Below are 19,798 nucleotides of genomic sequence, written 5' to 3'. Positions count from 1 at the left end.
GTACTCCTGACTCTAGGGCCGGTGCTTTATCCACTGTACCACCTAGCCGCTCCTAGTTTTTTTAAAAAAAAGAATATCAGAAAGGGAAACTTGGAGGACCTACTCAAAGAAAGATGAAATAAATGGTCAAAATAGGATCTAAATTAAGTTGTTTGAGTATGAATTAAACAGTCTGTCTGTTGATCCTTGCCACTCAGGAATATGCAAGTTGGCTGATAAGGCCTTACTTAAGTGTGATAGATGACTGATAAATGGTGATTTATAGAAGTACAGGAGTGGCATGGCGGGCATCATGGAGTGTTCTAATAATAACTCTTTGATACAGTCTCTCAAATTAGATTTCTCTCTTAAAGTCATGCTACAAACAAGTCAGAGTGCAAAGTTATAGCAGTTAGATTAGAGTAAAGTGAATATCATATGGTTAAGACTGAAAGAATATTATTCCAAACCTTATCTGGGTGGGAGGTGGGACGTGGGAGGTGGGAGTCTTGTCTGGATCACATGAGGAATGTAAGCATGATAAAGAAGGAATTCGATGAAGAAACAAATACAATTTATAGTGGGAATAAAGAAATACTCTAAATCATTATTGGTTAGAGAAATGAAAATTATAGCAATCTTGACATATCATTTTACACCTACCAAATTTGGCTAAAATGATAGAAGGAGAAAGTGAGAAATGCAGGAGAGGATGTGGAACAACCAGGACACTAATTCATTGTTGGTAGCATTGTAAACGAATGCAACCATTCTGGAGAGCAATTTGGAATAATGGCCAAAGAGTTATTTAATTACCTTTACCCTTTGTCCCAGGAATACTTCTACTATCAGGCCTATTTCTAGAGATGATTACAGAAAAAAAAGATCCTGTATGCTCTGAAATGTTTAAAGAAACTCTCTTTGTGGTGGCAAAGAACTGGAAGTTGATGGAATGCTTGTCAATTGGGGAATGGTCGAAGCAGATACAGTCTAATTGTGATGGAATACTATACTACCGTGCTATAAGAAATGATGAGCTCAATGGTCTTAGAAAAGCATGAAAAGACTTGCATGACCTAGCTGTGTGGCCTTGGGCAAGCCACTTAACCCCATTTGCCTTGCAAAAACCTAAAAAAAAAAATGACTTTGAGCAAATAAGTCATTTTGTCCACTATAAATACCCAAATAAAGAACATGTGAAGAAAGTTGCTATCTCCATCCAGAGAAAGAATTGATAAATAGAAGTATGTAGAGAATAATCTTACATGTGTGTGTGCACATATACATGCATACTTAGCTATTTGGGTCTAATAGTAGCCCTCTCTGGGAACAAGAAAAAAATGTACAAGATAATTTTGTTGCATATTTAAAAGGAATAGCAGAATATACATAGTAAATTTTCCAATTTCTGTGAAACCACATTTTTATTATTGAAATGGTATGTTTTATTCCATAAATTAAAAACAAAACAAATTTTTAAAAGAAGTGGAATAGAAGGTGCTCCTGAGTTGGGTGAGCTAAGTTTTAAAACAGCTGATGGGAAGCATACACCACTGATTCAAGAGTTTGTAATGGCAGTGTCTGAAGGATCACTGGATATAGTCAACAACTCATGCTATTGCTCATCAAGGTCTTACATAATTGTGCTTGGATAAAAAATGACAATAGCTAACATAGCATATATAGTAAATATGTGCTGTACTTTATAATGATGATCTCCTTTGATCCTCACCACAACTCTAGGGGTTAAGTGATTTGCTCAAGGTTACTCAGCTAGTAAAGTCTGAGGATGGTTTAAACTTGGATATTTCTGACTCCAGGCAGGTCCAGCACTCTATTCATTGCACCACCTAGCTTTTGGTCTTAGTGCCATCCTGATGTCCCCAAATCCAGGACCAGTCCCACAAGGAATTTTCAGCCAAGTGAGACTCAATGAAATTCTAACTAGCTCTGTTCCTCCCTCTAGACTGACCTCATCACCGTTTGGCACTCCAGAATTTTTGACTCTGGTATGAGCCCAGATGAAGTCATTTGAAATGAATTTTTATCGATGGATTCTGACCCCTATAAGCTGCTTCTTAATTCTCCAATAGGTGGACTATTTCAGGACCACAGATAGCTCCTCTTTCAGATTTCTGTTGGAGTCAGACTAGATGAAGCTGTGCGTGGTCTCCCATGGGGCTGGTAGGTGGCGCAATGGATAGAGCACTGGCCTTGGATTCAGGAGGATGGGAGTTCAAATCCTACCTTAGACAACTTGATTCTTATTAGCTGTGTGACCTTGGGCAAATCATTTAACCTAACAGCCTCATATCCAGGACCATCTCCAGTCATCTTGATTCCTATCTGGCCACTGAACCCAGATGGCTCTGGAGGAGAAAGTGAAGCTGATGTCTTGGCACAGCCCCCCACTCCCCACCCCCCCACACACACACACTCAAATCCAATGTATGTGCTTGTCATGGCAACACCTCCCTGAAGTATTAGTCTTCTTCAAAAATAAAGGACAAACATGATTATTAGACTCTCATGTCCATGGAAGAGGGCTCTGAGCTCCTGGTATGCTGTATAATCTTAGTCAAATCCCTTCAGGTTTCTTGGCTTCAATTCTTCACTTGCAAAATGAGGGATCAGATGACTTCTTTCTAGGATGCAAGCCCCTTGAGGGTAGGGGTATTTGAAAGAATAGTAGGGACTTGAGGGTAGGGACTATTGATTTGTGTCTTTGAATCCCCAGTGACTAGCATTATATTCTATGATACAATAGGTCTTTATATGAGATAGTGAATTTTCCATCACTGGGGATCTTCCAGTAGAGATGGAATAACCACCTATAGAGAAGCAACAAAGAGCATTCCTTTTCAGTTTGGGTTATATAATAGGATCATAGATCCAGGGTATCTCAAAAGTCATTGGGTTTATCCCATCACAGAGGAGGCCTGGGAAAGTGGAATGACTTCTCCAAGGCCATATAGACAATAAGTATCAAAGACTGAATTTGAATTCCTTTCTTCACACCTTTTCTTCCAAATCTAGTGCTCTTTCCACTTTGTCACACTGCACCTTGGATAGATAACATCTATAAAGCTCTGGCTGTTTTAAATACTCTGATAGTGTGTGATGGAAGGAAGGAATCCTCAGATGCTTTGTTAGGAGCTGGTGTCCTGATTCAGAGGCCCTGGAAAGTTCCTCTGATCTCAAAGAGACTGCAGGACCTGATCCTTACAGAAGTCTATCCCATTGGGTTCAGACTTATATGACTTTTAAGAATCCATGATCTTTATGTCTATTTCAGTGCTGACTATTTGGGTTCTACATGGTTCTGCTGGCATAAGAGGCAACCAGGTAGTGGTTTCTTAGGGGATAATGCCCTCATCTGGCAGCTCTGGGAAGGTGAGATACTATCACAGAATTTCAAACTTATATGGGTCTGTCTTGTTATAAACCTGAGGAAATCATGGCCCAGAGTGGGAATGTGGCTTGTCCACAATCACTCAGATGAGTAAGGTCAGGGTTCAAACCCAGATCCTGTGACTCTATGGTACCATGCTGCTTCTTACTACAGAAAATAGCCAGGAACTCAGTTGTCAGATGTGGAGTCAAATATTGCAAATTTTTGTTCAAATAAAAAAGTTGAACATCAAAATTAAGCATGCATAATATGAAATATATTCTAAGTTGTAACTTATTCTATTAAAATGTTATTTATAGTCAATGAAAATTTGTAAAATAAAGAAATTAAATGTGAAGTCTTGCAGATAATATTAAACATATGAGGCCTTACTGAGCTACTTCTTTTAATTCTTAATGAAATGTCTAATGTAAAATATTTGTAATTTTATAATGAAGAGTTTTATCATTTTTATAGTTAGAGATTTAATGAGAATTTAGTGAGAAAATTAATATTATAATTAGGATTGGACCTGAACTTTGATTATGTTACTTCTTTCAAAGTTCCCCCAGTCTTGGGCAAAGTTACTCAAAGAACTGATCTCCACTCCAACCTGAGCAAAGTACAAAGACTTCCCTACTTGGGTGGGGTCTGGATAGAGAAGATGTTTAGTTCAACCTTCAGAGACTGAGGTCTTCAATTGAGGTTAAAAGGAAAAGGGGAAAGGCCAGCTAGGTAGTGCAGTAGATAGAGCACTTGACCCTGAAATCAGGAAGACCTCAGTTCAGATCCAGCCTCAGACACTTAATAATTACCTAGTTGTGTGACATTGGGCAAGTCATTTAACCCATTGCCTTGCCAAAAAGAAAGGAAAAGGGGGAAAATCAGTATTTCCCCAAATCACTGGCCAATATAATCATTCATCTCAGCTGTCAAATCTCACCATTCTATCTTCACAGCATCCCTCACACCCACCCCTTTTGTTACATTCACATGGCATTTACTTCAGTTCAAACTCTTATCAATCAATGAATTAATAAACACTTAGTAAGTGCCTAATAGGCACTTATATTGCTAAGTGTTAAGGCTACAAAAAGAGGCAAAGCCTGTCCCTGCCTTCAGGGAGATTATAGTTTTCTCATCTCTTGCCTAAATTATTGCAACAGTCTTCTAATTTATATCCCTGCCCCAAGTCTCTTGTCACTCTAGTCCATTCCACACAGTGGATATAGCCACATTCATTTTCCTTAATTGGTTGGTTCTTGTCCTTCATTATTGAGGAAGACCAAAATGACATCACTATGTCAGAGATGAGTCCAATTATGGTTGATCAGACCTATACAAATTTGGAATGCCCTACCACAGGTTGGGCACAAACAGTCCGTGTGAACACTTGGGGTGTTTACTCTAAACCTATATATCTCAGGTTTTCTTTGAGCAGCTTCAATTTGCTTCATTGGTGACTGGGAAATCTCAAGAGTATTGTCCATTATCCAGAACCCAGGCATGCATGCCATCATGAGATTAACATAAAATACTGATAAACTTCTCTGGGCAATCAAATTTTGACATAATTTTCCACAAAACCCTTGCCACTGATGATATCAAAGGCCTTGGTCAGGTCTACAAATGTTGTATTCGGACCTCTGTTCTGTTCCTAGGATTTTTTCTGGAGCTGTTGGGCAGCAAACATCATATCAACTATTCCTCAGCCCTTTCTGAAGCCACACTGGGTTTCAGGGAAGTGACTATCTTCCAGGATCAGCCTATTGAGGACTCTGGCAAGAATCTTACCAGCAATGACTCAAAGAGAAACACCCCTGTGACTGTCACAAGACAACCTATTCCCTTTACCTTTATAGAGATGGATGATGGAGCCATCTTTGAATTCCTGGGGGATAACTTTCTCATGCTATATAACTTGGAAAATTTCAGTCAGCTTTTGAACTCTAGTCCATTCCACATACTGATAACCACATTCATTTTCCTTAAAAGCAGATCTGACTATGTTACTTCCAGTTCGGTTGATTCCATTATTATAGTGATCATGACTAACATAAAATATAAACTCCTCTGATTAGCTTTAAAATCCACATACAACCTGCCCCAATCTGCCTCTCCAACCTCACTGGAAATTACTCAATGTCCTGTCGATTGAAATTCAGCCAAAATGATCTTCACTGATGGCCCTCCACCTCCAATCTCTACCTTCCATATGTTGGAATGTTCTCCCTTCCTCTAAGACACAACTCAAGCATCATCCTCTGCATGAAGTCTTTCCTGCTGCCCTCAATGACTTGGGCCCTTCTTCCCAAACTACCTGGCTTTTAACTAAATTTATATGTTCATTAATTTCATGTTTAGGCTATATTTATTTTTATATATATTTGTTGAAATGTAAGTACTTTGCAAGTGGGGATAGTCTCATTCTTCATATTTGTAGCTCCATTAAGAACACAATCGTTGGGGCAGCTAGGTGGTGAAGGGGCAGCTAGGTGGCGAAGGGGCAGCTAGGTGGTGCAGTGGATAGAGCACCAGCCCTGGAGTTAGGAGTACCTGAGTTCAAATTCAGACTCAAACACTTAATAATTACCCAGCTGTGTGGCCTTGGGCAAGTCACTTAACCCCATTGCCTTGAAAAAACCTAAAAGGAAAAAGAACACAATCCCGGGCACATAGGCAAATACCTAATTTAGGTTTGTTGATTATTTTATTGACAGATAACCAGAAATAATATTCCATTTTTGGTTTTCTTACTTGATAACTTGAGAATGCATGGCGTTTTCGACTTCCTTTAATGTATCTTTGCTTCCAGTTCTCTAGACAATTCAATTCTATCCAACAGAATGGGTCTTGTCCGACCTACTTGGTCAGTCAAATCCAACTGTTCCCAAAATGAAATTTTCCCTTTTCTCACAAAAATTGCACTTGTTGAGTTTTTTAAGATGATTTCTATTCTCGACCTGATTTTAAAATATCTTCTATCCAAGTTAGAGAGAAAAGTTGAGATCAATGCCTTCAAGGAGGAGGTTTCTAAGGACCAGATGAGTCTGAAATTGCTCCCTCTAAAAACTAAAAATAACAAAACCCCTTCAGAGACCCCTTTTTTTTCTTTTTCTATTTTTGGAGTCACTGGGGAGAAGTTTTCAACACTTCAAGACTGAGTACTTTTTACTGAACAGATGTGAATGAAACTGACAGAAAAGATAAAAATAAATGTCCTATTGCTAGCAATTCACTCAACTTAAAAATATTGCATGCTCCCCTAATTAGATTTGAGAATTTTTCTTTAGAAAAAAACTTTAACCAATTTATGTTGTCTGTCTGGAAATTTTCATGGTTTACCTCTCCTATGGGCAAGATGCTGGTTTTTCCTGGGACAGAGGCATTTTCATTCATTGGTCCACACTAAATAATTACCTAGCTGTGTGACCACCCTGGGAAAGTCACTTAACCCCACTGCCTTGTTTAAAAAAAAAAGAAAAAAGGAAGTCTTTGTTACCTTGTGATTTCATACTTCTCTTTACTTCAGAGATCCCACTAACTCTAGTTAGGCCTTTGTATCTCTCTCTCTCTCTCTTTCTCTTTATATATGGTATGTATGTGTACACTACATATATATATATATATATATATATATATATATATATATATATATATATATGATTTTTGCAAGGCAATGGGGTTGAGTGACTTGGCCAAGGTCACACAACTAAGTATTAAGTGTCTGAGGTCACATTTGAATTCAGGTCCTCCTGTCTCCAGGACTGGTGCTCTATCCACTTTGCCATCTAGTTACCCCCACCTTTATATCTCTAAACTCTGGACAGAATCATCTATGTACTAAACAAGCCACTAACTTACAATGAAGAAAATATCAGATTCCTTTTAGCCAGTTGGGATAGCCAGAGAACCTGGAAAGAAAGCTATGGTGGTGGGATTCCCCAGAGGAGCTTCAAGTATCTAAACTACTCACTAATGAAGCCCCTGCCCTTTCCTTCTTTCCTATTCCTCCAATTGTTTCCCCACTCCTCCCCTAATGACCTACCGTTCAGTGCTAAGAAGGTGACAAAGAAGTTTTCCTCTCTTGTTCATGGAGCAATTTTTTCTCTCTCTTTCAAGCACACAAACTAGGATAGACCTAATACCAGTCCAGAGAGGTGTCAGACCTGGCTTGAGGCTTGCCCTCTTCAAAGGTTAGAAATCTATGTACAAATACATTTTGCTGTGCCCAACTGACTTGATCTTCTTCTCAAAGAGTCAGATTCCCGAAGAGAAATCAGAAAGTTCTACCCCAAAAACCTACCTACAGAGTGCATTTCTATAGCACTTTTAGATTTGCAAAGACCTAGAGATATATTCATTCAGAGACTTTCATAATGACCCGAGAGATCAGTTACAATTATCATCCCCATTTTGTAGGTGATGCAACCACATCTGAGAAAGGTAAAGTGACTTGAACAGGGTCACACAGTTAATAAGTATGTGAGGCTGGATTTCATTCAGACTCCAGGCCTAGTATGCTATCTGCTGGGCTACCTGGCTGGGATCTTAACACAGGGACCATGAATTAATTTGACTATTTGAATATTTGAATAACTTTATTTGTTTAATTGACTTCCTTTGTAATCCTATATCATTTTCAATATTCAAAATCATTTTTCTGAGGAGGGACTTGGAGGCTTCACCTTCAGTTATCAAAATGGGCCATGACATGCAAAAAAACCAAAGGGGAGAAGTCCAGCTCTGGGGATTTCAAAGATCTTCATCTCTACAGAGTCAACCATGGAAGTCCTTCAGAGAGGAGCCCTTCTAAACCAAGATGACTTAGATCAGGATCCAAGTGCAAAAAAAAAAAAAACAAAGAAAAACACAAATACTTAACATTTTAGGCTTGTGTCTGGCAGAAACAATTCTTAGTCATTAATCCTATTCTAAATTCAAGAATTTCTAAGTTAGAGAGAGAATAAGTCACCATAGTATCACTCATGCCCTTAGACATCTCTCTTCCTAAGAGAAGACATTTTTGAAGTAAGGCTTATAGGAATTTTGAAGACAAATACTATGTGATAAAATATAGTCATTTTACAATTCAAGGTACGGAAAAAATCACATGCTTCATCGATATGGAGTAGCTAAGTGGCACTGTAGATAGACCACAAGATTCAAATCTAGCCTCAGAAACTCACCAAATGGGTATCCTAGGCAAATCACTTAGCCCTGTTTGCCTCACTTTCCTTATTTGTCAATGAACTGGAGGATATGGCGAACCATTTCAGCATCTTGACCCCAAAAAACCAAATGGGGTCATAAATAGTTGTACATGACTAAAAACAGCATCAACAACAATAGTAATCTTCGACATGAACCGTTTCTCTTTCTAAATCCAGTTACAATCCTAAATCCATTTTCATTCTCAAACTTTTATAGATTTCCATTTTTTATTAAAAAACCTGTGAGGCATAAGTGAAAGGGGATTTTAGTGGAGAGCAGTAATAGTCTCCCTCCTTCTAGGAATTCTGGGAAGGGCGTTGGATAACTAGGTCTTTTCTTCTTAATGTTTTCAGTTGAACTAAAAAGGGGATTTTTCATATATTTCCATGATTTAATTTAATTTAGCAAAGAAACCAAGTCATATCAGATCCCAGACTACTATTTGTATCCCAAACCTTGTCTATTCAGTTCTGCTCCAATCTCTCCAGCAAGAAGGGCAGGAACCTAATGGATCATCTTTGAGACCAAGGTCTAGAAAAGGGTTTTTATTCATGATCTGAGTCATTGTCTGAATCGTGGGCACCTAGTTTCTTGCCAAGGAATGATTGGCAGGTACAGGCAGGAAAGTGGCCAGACTTGATTTCATTTTTTTGGTCAATATGAGTAGTCCAGAGCCTGGACAAGTCATTTATGAATGGGCACCAACTGAGGCTGAGAAATGTGAAATGACTTCTCCAATGCCACACGGCAACCAACTGGTATTTCAAGGTCTATATATGCTAGACACTAGGCAAACAACGATGAAGGTAAGGCAATCCGTGCTCTTAAGAAGCTTTGGTCAAGCTGAACTTGAACCCACATCCCTGAAATCAAGAGATGGCACTATTTTAAAAACATGGGAGATGTAGACAAAGACCTCTGAGAACAATCTAGAAAAATAAGGGATTAACCCAAAAACTATCAGCCAAAATTTAAGAATTTGAGAGCTGGAAGGATGCTCAGCAGCCAGCTAGCTAGTTCATCTTCCACCCATGAGGAATTTTTTCTATAAACCTACCATTGTCTCTGAATGAAACCTAACCCTAGGGGTTAGTAGGAGCCCTAAGAGCTCAGTAGGTAGCTAGGAAAACCATTTCAACTGAGATGTCCATGGAATGGGGGGAGGAAGAGCCTGGGATCAGCCAGGATCTTTCCTCAAGAGACAGTTGAGGTTTTGTCCCCAAGTGACCCCAGCTTTCCATCAGTACAGGATGTGGCTGTGAGTCTCTAGATGCAGCTGGCAGGTGGTGTGGGGTGTGTGGGTGGGGAGCATCTGGCTGCCAACCACAGGCTGGGACTTTCCTCAAGTGCTCAGGGGTGGCTACCAACTCCTAGAAAGCAGTGGCTTCAGAGATTAGGACTCTAATCCATGAGTCCAGTGGATTTAACCAGCTGACAAGAACCAAGTTCTGGACTCCAGACTCTGGGCCTGGAGTTTGGGATCTAAGCTTAAGGCTCTAGATCCTGGATTCTGGACTGTGGAGTTTGGGTTCTAGGCTTTACAATCTAGGTTCTGAGGCCTTGGCTCTAGAGTCATGGTCCAAAAATAAGAATGGGGCTAAACTGTGGTCTCCACGCTTCTGAATCTGAGTCCTGGTCTCAACCCAGGTCTTGGTGTATAGTAGCTACTCCCCTTCCTAGACTCTGTGACCCACCAAACTACCTTTTCTCTATTTTATCTCCTATCGATGGACCTTTGTTTTGGCCATACCCCATGCCTGCAAAGCCCTCCCTTCCCATCTCTGCCTTTTAGAAAGAGTCTCTCAGCTCCTTAAAATGCAGCTTTGAGCATGATTCTCTGCATGAACCCTTTCCTGATTCTTCCCTACTTGCCATAAATTGCTGGTAGTCTCCTTCCCAACCTGCGTGGCATTTATCTGTATTTTTGATCTTCATATTTCTTCTGTATATTGCTTCATGTGGACTCATTGCTCCCCCCACTAAAAAGGCAGAGCAGGGATTATTTTGTTGTTTGTATTTATTTCCTCATCACTTTGGCCTGTGTCTGGCACAGTTGGCATTTAATAACTATTGATCTAAGTTCGAGATTTCGATTGTGGTTTGGGTTCAGGGCTTTGAATTCCAGGATCTAGGTTGGATCTAGGCTCTTGTTCTGAGATCTAGACCCTGATTTCTGGGTCTTGGGATGAATCTGAGCTCCATATTAGGAGCTGCTAACACTTCCTCTTTAGCCCTGGCAGCTCTCCAGAGTGAGCCCTAGGAAGCAAACTGACCATACAATCATTCCTTCCACTGGAATTCTTGGCTTCTCATTCCATTCCCTTGCCCTCAGTTTCCTCATCTTTAAGTGAAACAAATATTATCTCCTTCCCATGAGGTGGCTGTGAGGCCCAAATGAGATAGTAGAGTCTCTAAGACAACTATTCTCATCATTATTCAGGTCACTCTTTGAGGAATGGAAGGGGCCAGTCGGGTCTTCTCTGGTCTGCAGGTCCCTTGGCTCACTACAATGACTTACTAACTCTGAGAACTAGACTCTGAGCAATATCACCAACAAACCTTCTATGGTGTCCCTGGTCAGGAGCCATACTTGGACGGACTTGGACACCCCAAGTAACAGGCGCCCCATTTGATTCTAGGATGACTCAAAGTGTTGGAGACTGGTTGATTTTTTTCCTCCACCTTAGTGTTCAACATGGGAGGAGAGTCTGTGTTCCCCTCCCCTGCCAAAGGAAAAAAAAAAGATCTTTAGGTCTTAGAAAGTAGAGGGGCTTGGGAGGGGAGGAGAGAGGAGTGTCTTTCTCCTGCAATCAGTGGAACAGTCTCCTGGCAAGAGCTCAGTACTCTGGAGAGCTCCCTAGCCTGGCGTATGTTGGCTAGACTCCCATGGGCTCTACTCCCCTTCTGGTAACTGTCTCCAGGGATATCCCTTTGGAGGCTCACTCAAGCATCTCTTTCCTGCTTGATCCAACGGATCCAATACTCCTACAGGCTCCAGGTGTATTCCCTCCACCCCCAACCCGTGGGGAATGTGGAGCCAGAAGAATAACCCAGAGGAAGCCGTTGAGCCCCAGATCCGACCACAGCAGAGCCGTTGGAGATCTTTCCCTGGGGTGGCAGTGATGTTGGCAGCAGCAAGCCCCCCAGCACCATGGGGCAAATATGATAGGAAGCAGCTGCTTAGAACCCAACATGGACAAAGCTCCTGGACAGAAGGAAGGTAGCCCAGATCATCTGAAGAGTATCCAGAGAGAACAAACGAGTCAACATCTCCAGGAAGCCTTCAGGAGACAGTACTTGGAACTGACCCCAGCTAAAGGCAACTCTAGAATCTGAGTGTGGATGCCCTCTCACAGTACCCAGGCATGGGCTCCTGCCAGGCCACTCTTGAGTGCTGGCCCCAGCCCCTTGCTACTTCTGCTAGCCTTAGTTCCATCCAGCTTCGGTCTGTCCCCTGAAACTCTCCCTGGCAAGGAGAGCTCAGAACTAAGGGATTCCCAGACTGAGGAGTCCTGGGACCTCAGAGCTGGAGACAGTCAGCAGAAGCCCAGCCCTAATCTTGGAAATAAGGGACTCAGGTAAGAAATTGTCAGGGATGTATGGAAGCCTATGACTTTGATCTCTTATGGGCAATAGGGGAGAGACATATGAGGACCTAGGAAGAACCTGAATATAATGGACAAAAACCAAGGGAGGGTCTAAGACACCCAGAAAGCAGTGTGTGTGTGTGTGTGTGTGTGTGTGTGTGTGTGTGTGTGTGTGTGTGTAGCTGACAAGAGAAGTCACAGATGAGACAGAGAAAGATATGATTGGGGAGAGACAGACATGGGGAGAGGAGAGAGAGTGTGTATTCTGTGTCATGGAAATATAAGTGAAATGTAGTGGGTGAAAAGTTTGGGGGAGGGGAAGGTAGAAACAAGACAAAGAAACTACAGCATGAATGTGAGTGGGAGTGGGTGGGAGATTTTCTGTATGTTACAAGGAAAGAAAGAGGTGGAGAGAGGTGGATTTGGGGAAGAGAAGAAGGAAGGGAAAAGGGAGATAGTAGGGAGGAAAACAATCGAAAGAGAAACCAGGTATGGGAAAGAGGAGAATGGAAAAAGACTAGGAGAGGCAAAGAGAAGAGGGAGAGATACAGAGGAAAGAGGAGAAAATAAGGAAAAGACCAAAAATGAGAAAAGATGTGGGGCTGCTTTGGGGCAGCTATGGTGGCAGAGCAAAGGAGGGGCAAGTCCATCTGCCCTCTGCCTTTGTCAAATCCCAAATGGAGTATTATGATCCGTTCTGAGCCTTAAAATAGAAGCTTGATAAACTAGAAAATCTCCATAGGAGAGCAATCAGAATGGGAAAGGGTTAATTAGCCATAACCTGTCTTGGAGTGCAGGGACTAGAGTTCAACTGCCTCCCACCACTACTGATGCTTAGTAACAGTGATCATGGGCAGATGGCTTGATCTCCCTGTGCCTTCATTTCCTCATCTGTACAATGGGGCTATGTACCCCACATATCTCATAGGAGAGATATATAAGCTTTAAAGAATTCTTTTTAAAAGGACCACAAGTGTTTTTATTATTATTATTATTATCGGGGCTATTGAAGCTATAGAAGTCTTTCTTCTAGACTAGGAGGTGGAAGGGAGTGGGGAGCAGTCATTACTGCCTGTGAACACCTGAAAGACTGCTTCATAATAGAAAGACTAGCCTTGTTCTGAGGTATGAGCCCAGAAGGCAGGACTAGGAGAAGTGGGGAGGCAATGGGTCATGGGAAATTCCCTAATCATCACAGCTGTTCAAAAGTGGGATGACATCTTCTAGGAGCAGTGAGCTCCCCATCCCTGGAATGCTTTCAGCAGCCAGGGGAGGACCACTTGTCAGGGATGCTTTCCACATTGGTTCTCCTTGAAACAGGTCAGTACCTTGAGGGTAGCAACAATTTCACTTCTTTTTTTGTCCTCAGCACTTGACTCATAGTAGGTGCTTTAGAGATGTTTGTTGGTTGATTAGACAGAATATTTATTTGGGTTGGGTTTGGTGTGTGGGACTTCTGAGGTCCCCCTTGGTTCTAAGAAAAACAGGAAAGGAAAGAGGAAATAACTAACTAATAACGTTGAAGATTTCTATCATGTTTTAAGGTTTACAAAGTGCTTTCCATTTGTTATACAGGAGAGTAAATAACAAAAAGTATGATCCATCAAAACGCCTTTAGTATGCACCTACTGAGTGTTAAGCGTCAGGGTTCCAAAGGCAAACTGAAGCTAGGCCTGATCTCAAGGAGTTTACATTCTGTTGGAAGAAGTATATGCTTATGGAAAGGGTGGGAGAGGAGAGACCCCCGGAGCAGGGGCATGGGAGCCATCGCAGATAATGATACTACTACTAATGATAGCAGTTGGCTGCTAGACACTGGACTAAGGGCTTACACTTACTATCTCACTGGATTCCCCCACAAGCCTGGAAAGGAGGGGTTATGATTATCTCCATTTTGCAGTCTAGGAAACTGAGGAAAACAGGAGTGAACTGCTCGAGTCACACTTAGGGTCTGAGACTAGATTTGAACTCAGGTTTCCTGACTCCAAGTCAGAGCAATACATGGTAAATTCCTAATCCTATTCAAATTCCTCTTGCCCCCCAATATCACTGATGGCTCTGTTCAGGACCCCTTATGCCTACAAAAGTCCTGGAACACCATTTAGTCTGGTAGGTTATGTTCCAGAGGACACTTTGCCCCACATTCCACCCTCCTGAGGAAGGACTCAGTTGACTTTGGGAAAGAGATCCCAGAGATAGCTGAGAGCCTGGCTCCTAGCAGAGGATTCTTGAAACTAAAGATGGTACCCAAGATGAGGGTCCCCTCTTCTTTTCTGGTCCTCCAAGGGCTAGGAAAGACACTAGGAAACACCTGCTCTCCCTTACTTTCTGGGTAAGACCCTGAGGGACCAGAGGAACAAGCTACCCCCACCACAAAAGCTAACAAGATCTGGTGGCCAAAAGCCTTGTGTTCCTTACCTCTTTGTACCTTAGTTTCCCCACTGTGAGAAGTCAGAGAGTTAACCTTGAGAACAGTTAACATCCCTTTCAGTTGATACCAAGTATGTGATTCTTTAGGAGGCAGGATGGAGCAATGAAAAGAGCATTGCTTTGGGAATAAAAATCCTGGGTTCAAAACCTGATTCTACCTCTTGCTGCTCAGGTCACCTTGGGCAAGTTCCCTAACTTCTCCGTTTCCTCAACTGGACAAAAAAGTAGAATTAGATGATTCCAGGACGGGGTCCCTTCCAATCCGATCCCAAAAACATTTCTCCTAAGAGTTCACCCTTAAAAAGAGCACTGGAGGGAACAGCTAGGTGGCACAGTGGATAGAGCACTGGCCTTGGAGTCAGGAGTACCTGAGTTCAAATTTGGCCTCAGACACTTAATAATTACCTAGCTGTGTGGTCTTGGTCAAGTCACTTAACCCCATTGCCTTGCAAAAAAAAAGAGCACTGGAATCTGCAAAATACCACACTCACTTCCTCCCACTTGAGCCCCAGCAATAGGTGGAGTTGTAAACAATACAGGGATTGTTGCCCCCATTGCTCAGAGAAGACTGAGGCTCACAGACATTACACAACTTTTAATCAAGGTATGATTCAAACTCAGACCTTCCTGACTCCAAATGCACTAGCTAAAGGGAAGTAATGGATAGAGTTAGCACCTGGAATCAGGATGACCTGAATTCAAATTGAGCCTCAGACATTTACTGTGTGACTGTGGCCATGTCACTTTGCCCTTGTTTGCCTCAGTCTTCTCAGGAAAAGCACTGTTTTGAGGATTAAATGAAAAAAATAATCATCCAAAGTTTAGCTAATAAACGTTCCGTTACTGACTGGTTAACAACATCGTCAGAGAGTCCAGGGACACAGAGCTCGATAAGGAGTTTACAATCTAATAGAGACTAAAGGTATGTTCCTGAGTAACTGTGATGAAAGGGAGAGATCCCGAGTGTGGGAAACATCAGTCTGTGAATGGAAATAGAGGTAAATGTCGAGAGGGAGAAGGGACACCAGCATCAGGATTCGTTCAACTCTAAAGCTAGGACAGCCTATTATTGAAGCAAGCGATGAGTGCTATTTGTGTTAAGTGATGAGACATGAATCTCCAAAGGCTCTTTGAACACACATGTTGTAGGAGAAATATCAAGTAGCATCAGATGTCCTCAAAGCACCTCCCTCTTAGCTCGCGGAACCGGCATATGTGTGCTGCTGAGATCTGAGGAGATGGAGTGAGGAAGAGAGTTGAGCCTCATTCTAAGGGCAGAACCAGGAGTAACGGGGACAAGGCTGCAAAGGGGTTGATGCCAACTCCGAATGAGGAGAACCATCACAAAACAGGATAGGCTGCCTTGGCAGGGAGTGAGCTCTTCCTCACTGGGCAATCTCCAAGTAGTCCTCTAATGGAGGCCCATTGCTGGGGATGGGGGGCGGTGTAGAGAGGATACTTTTCCTTTGGCTATGGGTTGGACTAGAGGGTCTTTGAGACCATTAGGGCTGCCCAAGATTTCAGGATCCAGAAGATTCTGAAAGAAGCTGTAAAAAAGACAAAATGGAGACGGAACCGGTTGGTTAGGACCCTCTTCATGTTCTTTTCACTAGAAAGGACCAGCTGACAGTTAAGTGCAAGAAAGTTGAAGCAGAGGGTGCTTCCAACTCTCCAAGAAGGGAGTTAAGCAGACCTGGGAAAACTTTAAACTCTTGTTCTGGGTCTGAAAGGACCAATGTAACATGCAAAAAAAACAGAGGATAAAAAAGGAAGGATGTTCCAGGTGGGAGAAATACCTTGGACATAGGAGCTTGGAGGGTCAGCTGTTTGATCAGCTGCTTAGAGGAAGGGAGGAAAGCTTCACCAGAAGGATCTCATCCCGTGGAAACCATCTCCAATGTCCTTGAGCACAGCCCTGTGATGAGCTCAGCTTAGGAAGCCTGAGAGCTGATAGGGAGCTAGCCCTGTCTCCACCCCAGGGTCCCACCTGAAACCTTGTCACAACTGGCTCTCAGTCATGCCCTCCTGTCATGCCCAGCAGGTTTCCAGACTCACCAGGCCCTAGGGGGCCAAGACATACATGCAGAAGGCCAAATTTTCCATCAAACTCTGAATCACAGTGGAATGTCTTCGGCAGTGGCACCCAACTGACCGTTCTGAGTAAGTGGCCTTTGAACTCCTTGTGCCTCCTATCTGTTTAGGTTCTTGCTGGGAAATACCCTTGTTTCTAACTGGGAAACTCCTTGGAGCTAAAAGGTTAGAATTGTGGCCCCACCTACAGTAGCCCATGGGGGTGACTATGACCCAATATGTAAAGTTCTCAATCCCCAAGACTCATGATAAGAAAAACATTGACCCCAACTCAGGGACAAAGGAGAAGATTGTGACTTAAGGCCGGAATCAGATTTCCCAGCAGAGGAATCAGAAGCAACAGTCCTTCCCTCTCTAAAGTGAGTCTCCTTACATTAAGGAAGACTTCAGGAAACCCAGGGCTCACTCAGATGTGGGGATAGAGAGAGGAAAGTAGGGGTTTAATCCCTAAAGTCTATGGATTGTTGGGTAAGAACAACTAACAGTCCAACTGAAGTCTTCAGGGTCCTGATGAGGGACTAGATGACATCACAACGAGTATGTGGTGGACCCTTGCCTATTTGTTTGTCTGAGGGGACAACCCATCTAAAGACTACTTGGAGGCTCGGGCAAGAGTCAGACTATGGGAAACAGAAGGGAAAGCACAGACTTCCTCACCAGCAACTCTGGGACTCCTAGTCTAAGTATCTGAGGGAAGGAAATGGATGTTAGAAAAGAACAGGGAGCCCAAATCAGGTTTGGAAAACATTGATTACAAATACTCCAAACTATGGTGAAATAGAGGCAGTAAGAGGCAAGGGAGAGGAATTAATAGAGTTCCAGATTTGGGATGAGGAAGACTGAGATTGGAATTCTGTCTGATTCATTGTTTGGTTGGAAGGAGGACCAAAATGATATCATGATGTTGGGGTCAAGATACAGTATGCCTAACTGTGTCAGCTCAGACAAATAAGAGTTTGGAGGGCTCTACCACAGGTAGGGCACAACTTGTCCATATGAACATTAGGAGTGCAGAGGTGGTCATCTCACATTTCTTTTTCTCTTACAAGTTGAGTGAATCTGAGCAATTTAAGTAACCTTTCCAGGCTTTAGTTATCTGATCTATAAAATAAGAGGGTGGAGTTCAGTGATCTTAGAGCTTCTTTGTAGCTCTAGATCTGTGGTATTATGAAATGAAGAATGATAATTGGGAATAATAATTGAGTGGTTGAGGTCACTACCAAGATTAACCCAGTCTCTGTAGACACTAGCAGAAAAGCACAGGAACTGAGAGTGGGAAAACATGTTTTGGATCAATGTTAAGAGTCTCTGTTGAGTTCATGCATGAGGAAAAGGCTGAGGAAATGGTAGAGGATGGTCACAAAAACAGTTGCCTGGTTTCTAGAAAAACCTCACCCAATAGGGGAATGGTTCAAATTGAGCATCCTAGCTGTCCCAATGGGCACTAGCCAGGGGAGACCAGAGAGCAGGAGCCCTGGCTGAGCAGAGGCAGGACTCAGAGAATAAAGACAAGATGTTAGCATAACAGAAAGAATGATAGGTGACACAGGGAGGAAATCTTGGAAACATGGTATCATCCATGCTTCCCAACACTTTGGTTTGGTTTGATTTATTGCTTCCTCCTGGTAGGAGAAAAGACCTCCCCCCATCAGACAACAGTGCAGTTAGGAATAAGAGAGGAAGTTGGGGAGGAGGTGTCACATCTGTTCCCTAGGATCAGGAAAGATTAAAAATGGAAAAAACTATCAGCAAGAATAGAAGAATTGAATGGGGTGACAAGTATGAGGGTTATTGTGGTTCCACTTTGTGTAACATGGACTTCTTCCCCTATCTCTGTCACATTTCAGTTCAGCCTAAGTCAGCCCCCATTGTGAATGTCTTTGCTCTATCCCAAGATGAGCTAGACACCCAAAAGACCACCCTCGTATGTCTGATTAGTGACTTCTACCCAGGCACCATAGAGGTGGTTTGGACCAAAGATGGCTTCCCTGTGGCCCAGGATGTGGAAACCAGTCGGCCATCCCGCCAGAGTGACAACAAGTATTCAACCAGCAGTTACCTCACACTCTCTGCTGACCAGTGGCTGTCAGCCAACACCTACAGCTGCAAGGTCACCCATGATGGCAAGGTCATCCAGAAGGAGCTGTCCTCAAGCCAGTGCATTTAGATGCCCATGGCCTTCTTGAATTCCTCCCTCTATCCTTATACATGGGCTTCCCCAGCTCATCCTCCCCTAAACCCTGCTTTCAATAAAGATCTTGTCCTTTCTCATTCAATTGCCTCTCATGTCTTCTGTGTCTGATCTCCCCTCTCCTTGATGGTGGTTCACAACATGGGGCCACTAAAAACCTCCATTTCAAAAAGTCAGCTGAAGACAAACCCCTAGCTGAATGGTAGAAGAAAAATAAGTTCCAGATGATAATTGACTTCTTCCTAAACTCTTTCTCTTCCTTAAGAAACCTGCAGAGAGTTTTTGTTCAAAGAGATGTCTCTCTGGGATGAAGTAAGAAGAAGAGGATGGGGAAAATAAAGATTCAGTGGGTGGAGTCAAGAAGACCTGGGAAAGTTCCTTTTCCTTCTTCATTCTCAGTTTCCCTAGCTGTAAAATAGGAAGAATGACAGCATTCACCTCTCTACATTGTTAGGAGTATAAAATTAGAATGTATCTATAATGCACTTTGCAAAATTAAAGTGTTCTATAAAAGTTAATTTAATAATTGTAGCTATTGTAGTAGTTTTTGTGATTGTAGTTTTTATTGTGTTAAGGAATAACACCAGCTCCTAAGGGTTTTATGAAGATCAAATGATGCAGAATGCATTAATGGCCTATGGAATTCCTAACTCTGTGAAGGCTAGATTGTACCAGGACCAAAGTGGAGGCAAGGGGAACCAGTGAGAAGGTAATTGCTATGATCCAGGTCTTGGGTGGTGAGGGCATGATCCAGACATGAAAATGTGAGTAGGAAAGGTGAGAATGTAGAAAGGATAAATTTTAGAAGTGCTGAATAGGCAGGGAAAGAGGTAGCAAGATGAAATGGAAAGTGGAACCTAGGGGGTGGACCTGGGTGACTGGTGCAAGGGCACTCACTTGGCAATGGGCAGGATA

At 42.4% G+C, this 19,798-nt stretch overlaps 1 protein-coding gene and 1 gene segment (V, D, J or C); both read left to right on the top strand.

The window, feature by feature from the left end:
* Window positions 1-19,798, top strand: part of LOC141497169 (immunoglobulin lambda-1 light chain-like) — a 316,494-nt gene that overhangs the window by 283,833 nt on the left and 12,863 nt on the right. The gene's annotated exons all lie outside the window — the stretch shown is intronic.
* Window positions 11,344-18,968, top strand: LOC141497174 (immunoglobulin lambda-like polypeptide 1). The segment is given in 3 exon segments: window positions 11,344-12,162; window positions 16,643-16,761; window positions 18,540-18,968. Coding segments are annotated over 3 exon segments (675 nt in total).

The sequence above is a fragment of the Macrotis lagotis genome, chromosome X (assembly GCF_037893015.1).
Source record: "Macrotis lagotis isolate mMagLag1 chromosome X, bilby.v1.9.chrom.fasta, whole genome shotgun sequence".
Classification (NCBI taxonomy): Eukaryota; Metazoa; Chordata; class Mammalia; order Peramelemorphia; family Peramelidae; genus Macrotis; species Macrotis lagotis.
Note: the sequence above shows the minus strand (reverse complement) of the source record. Positions and strands in the feature narration are given on the sequence as shown.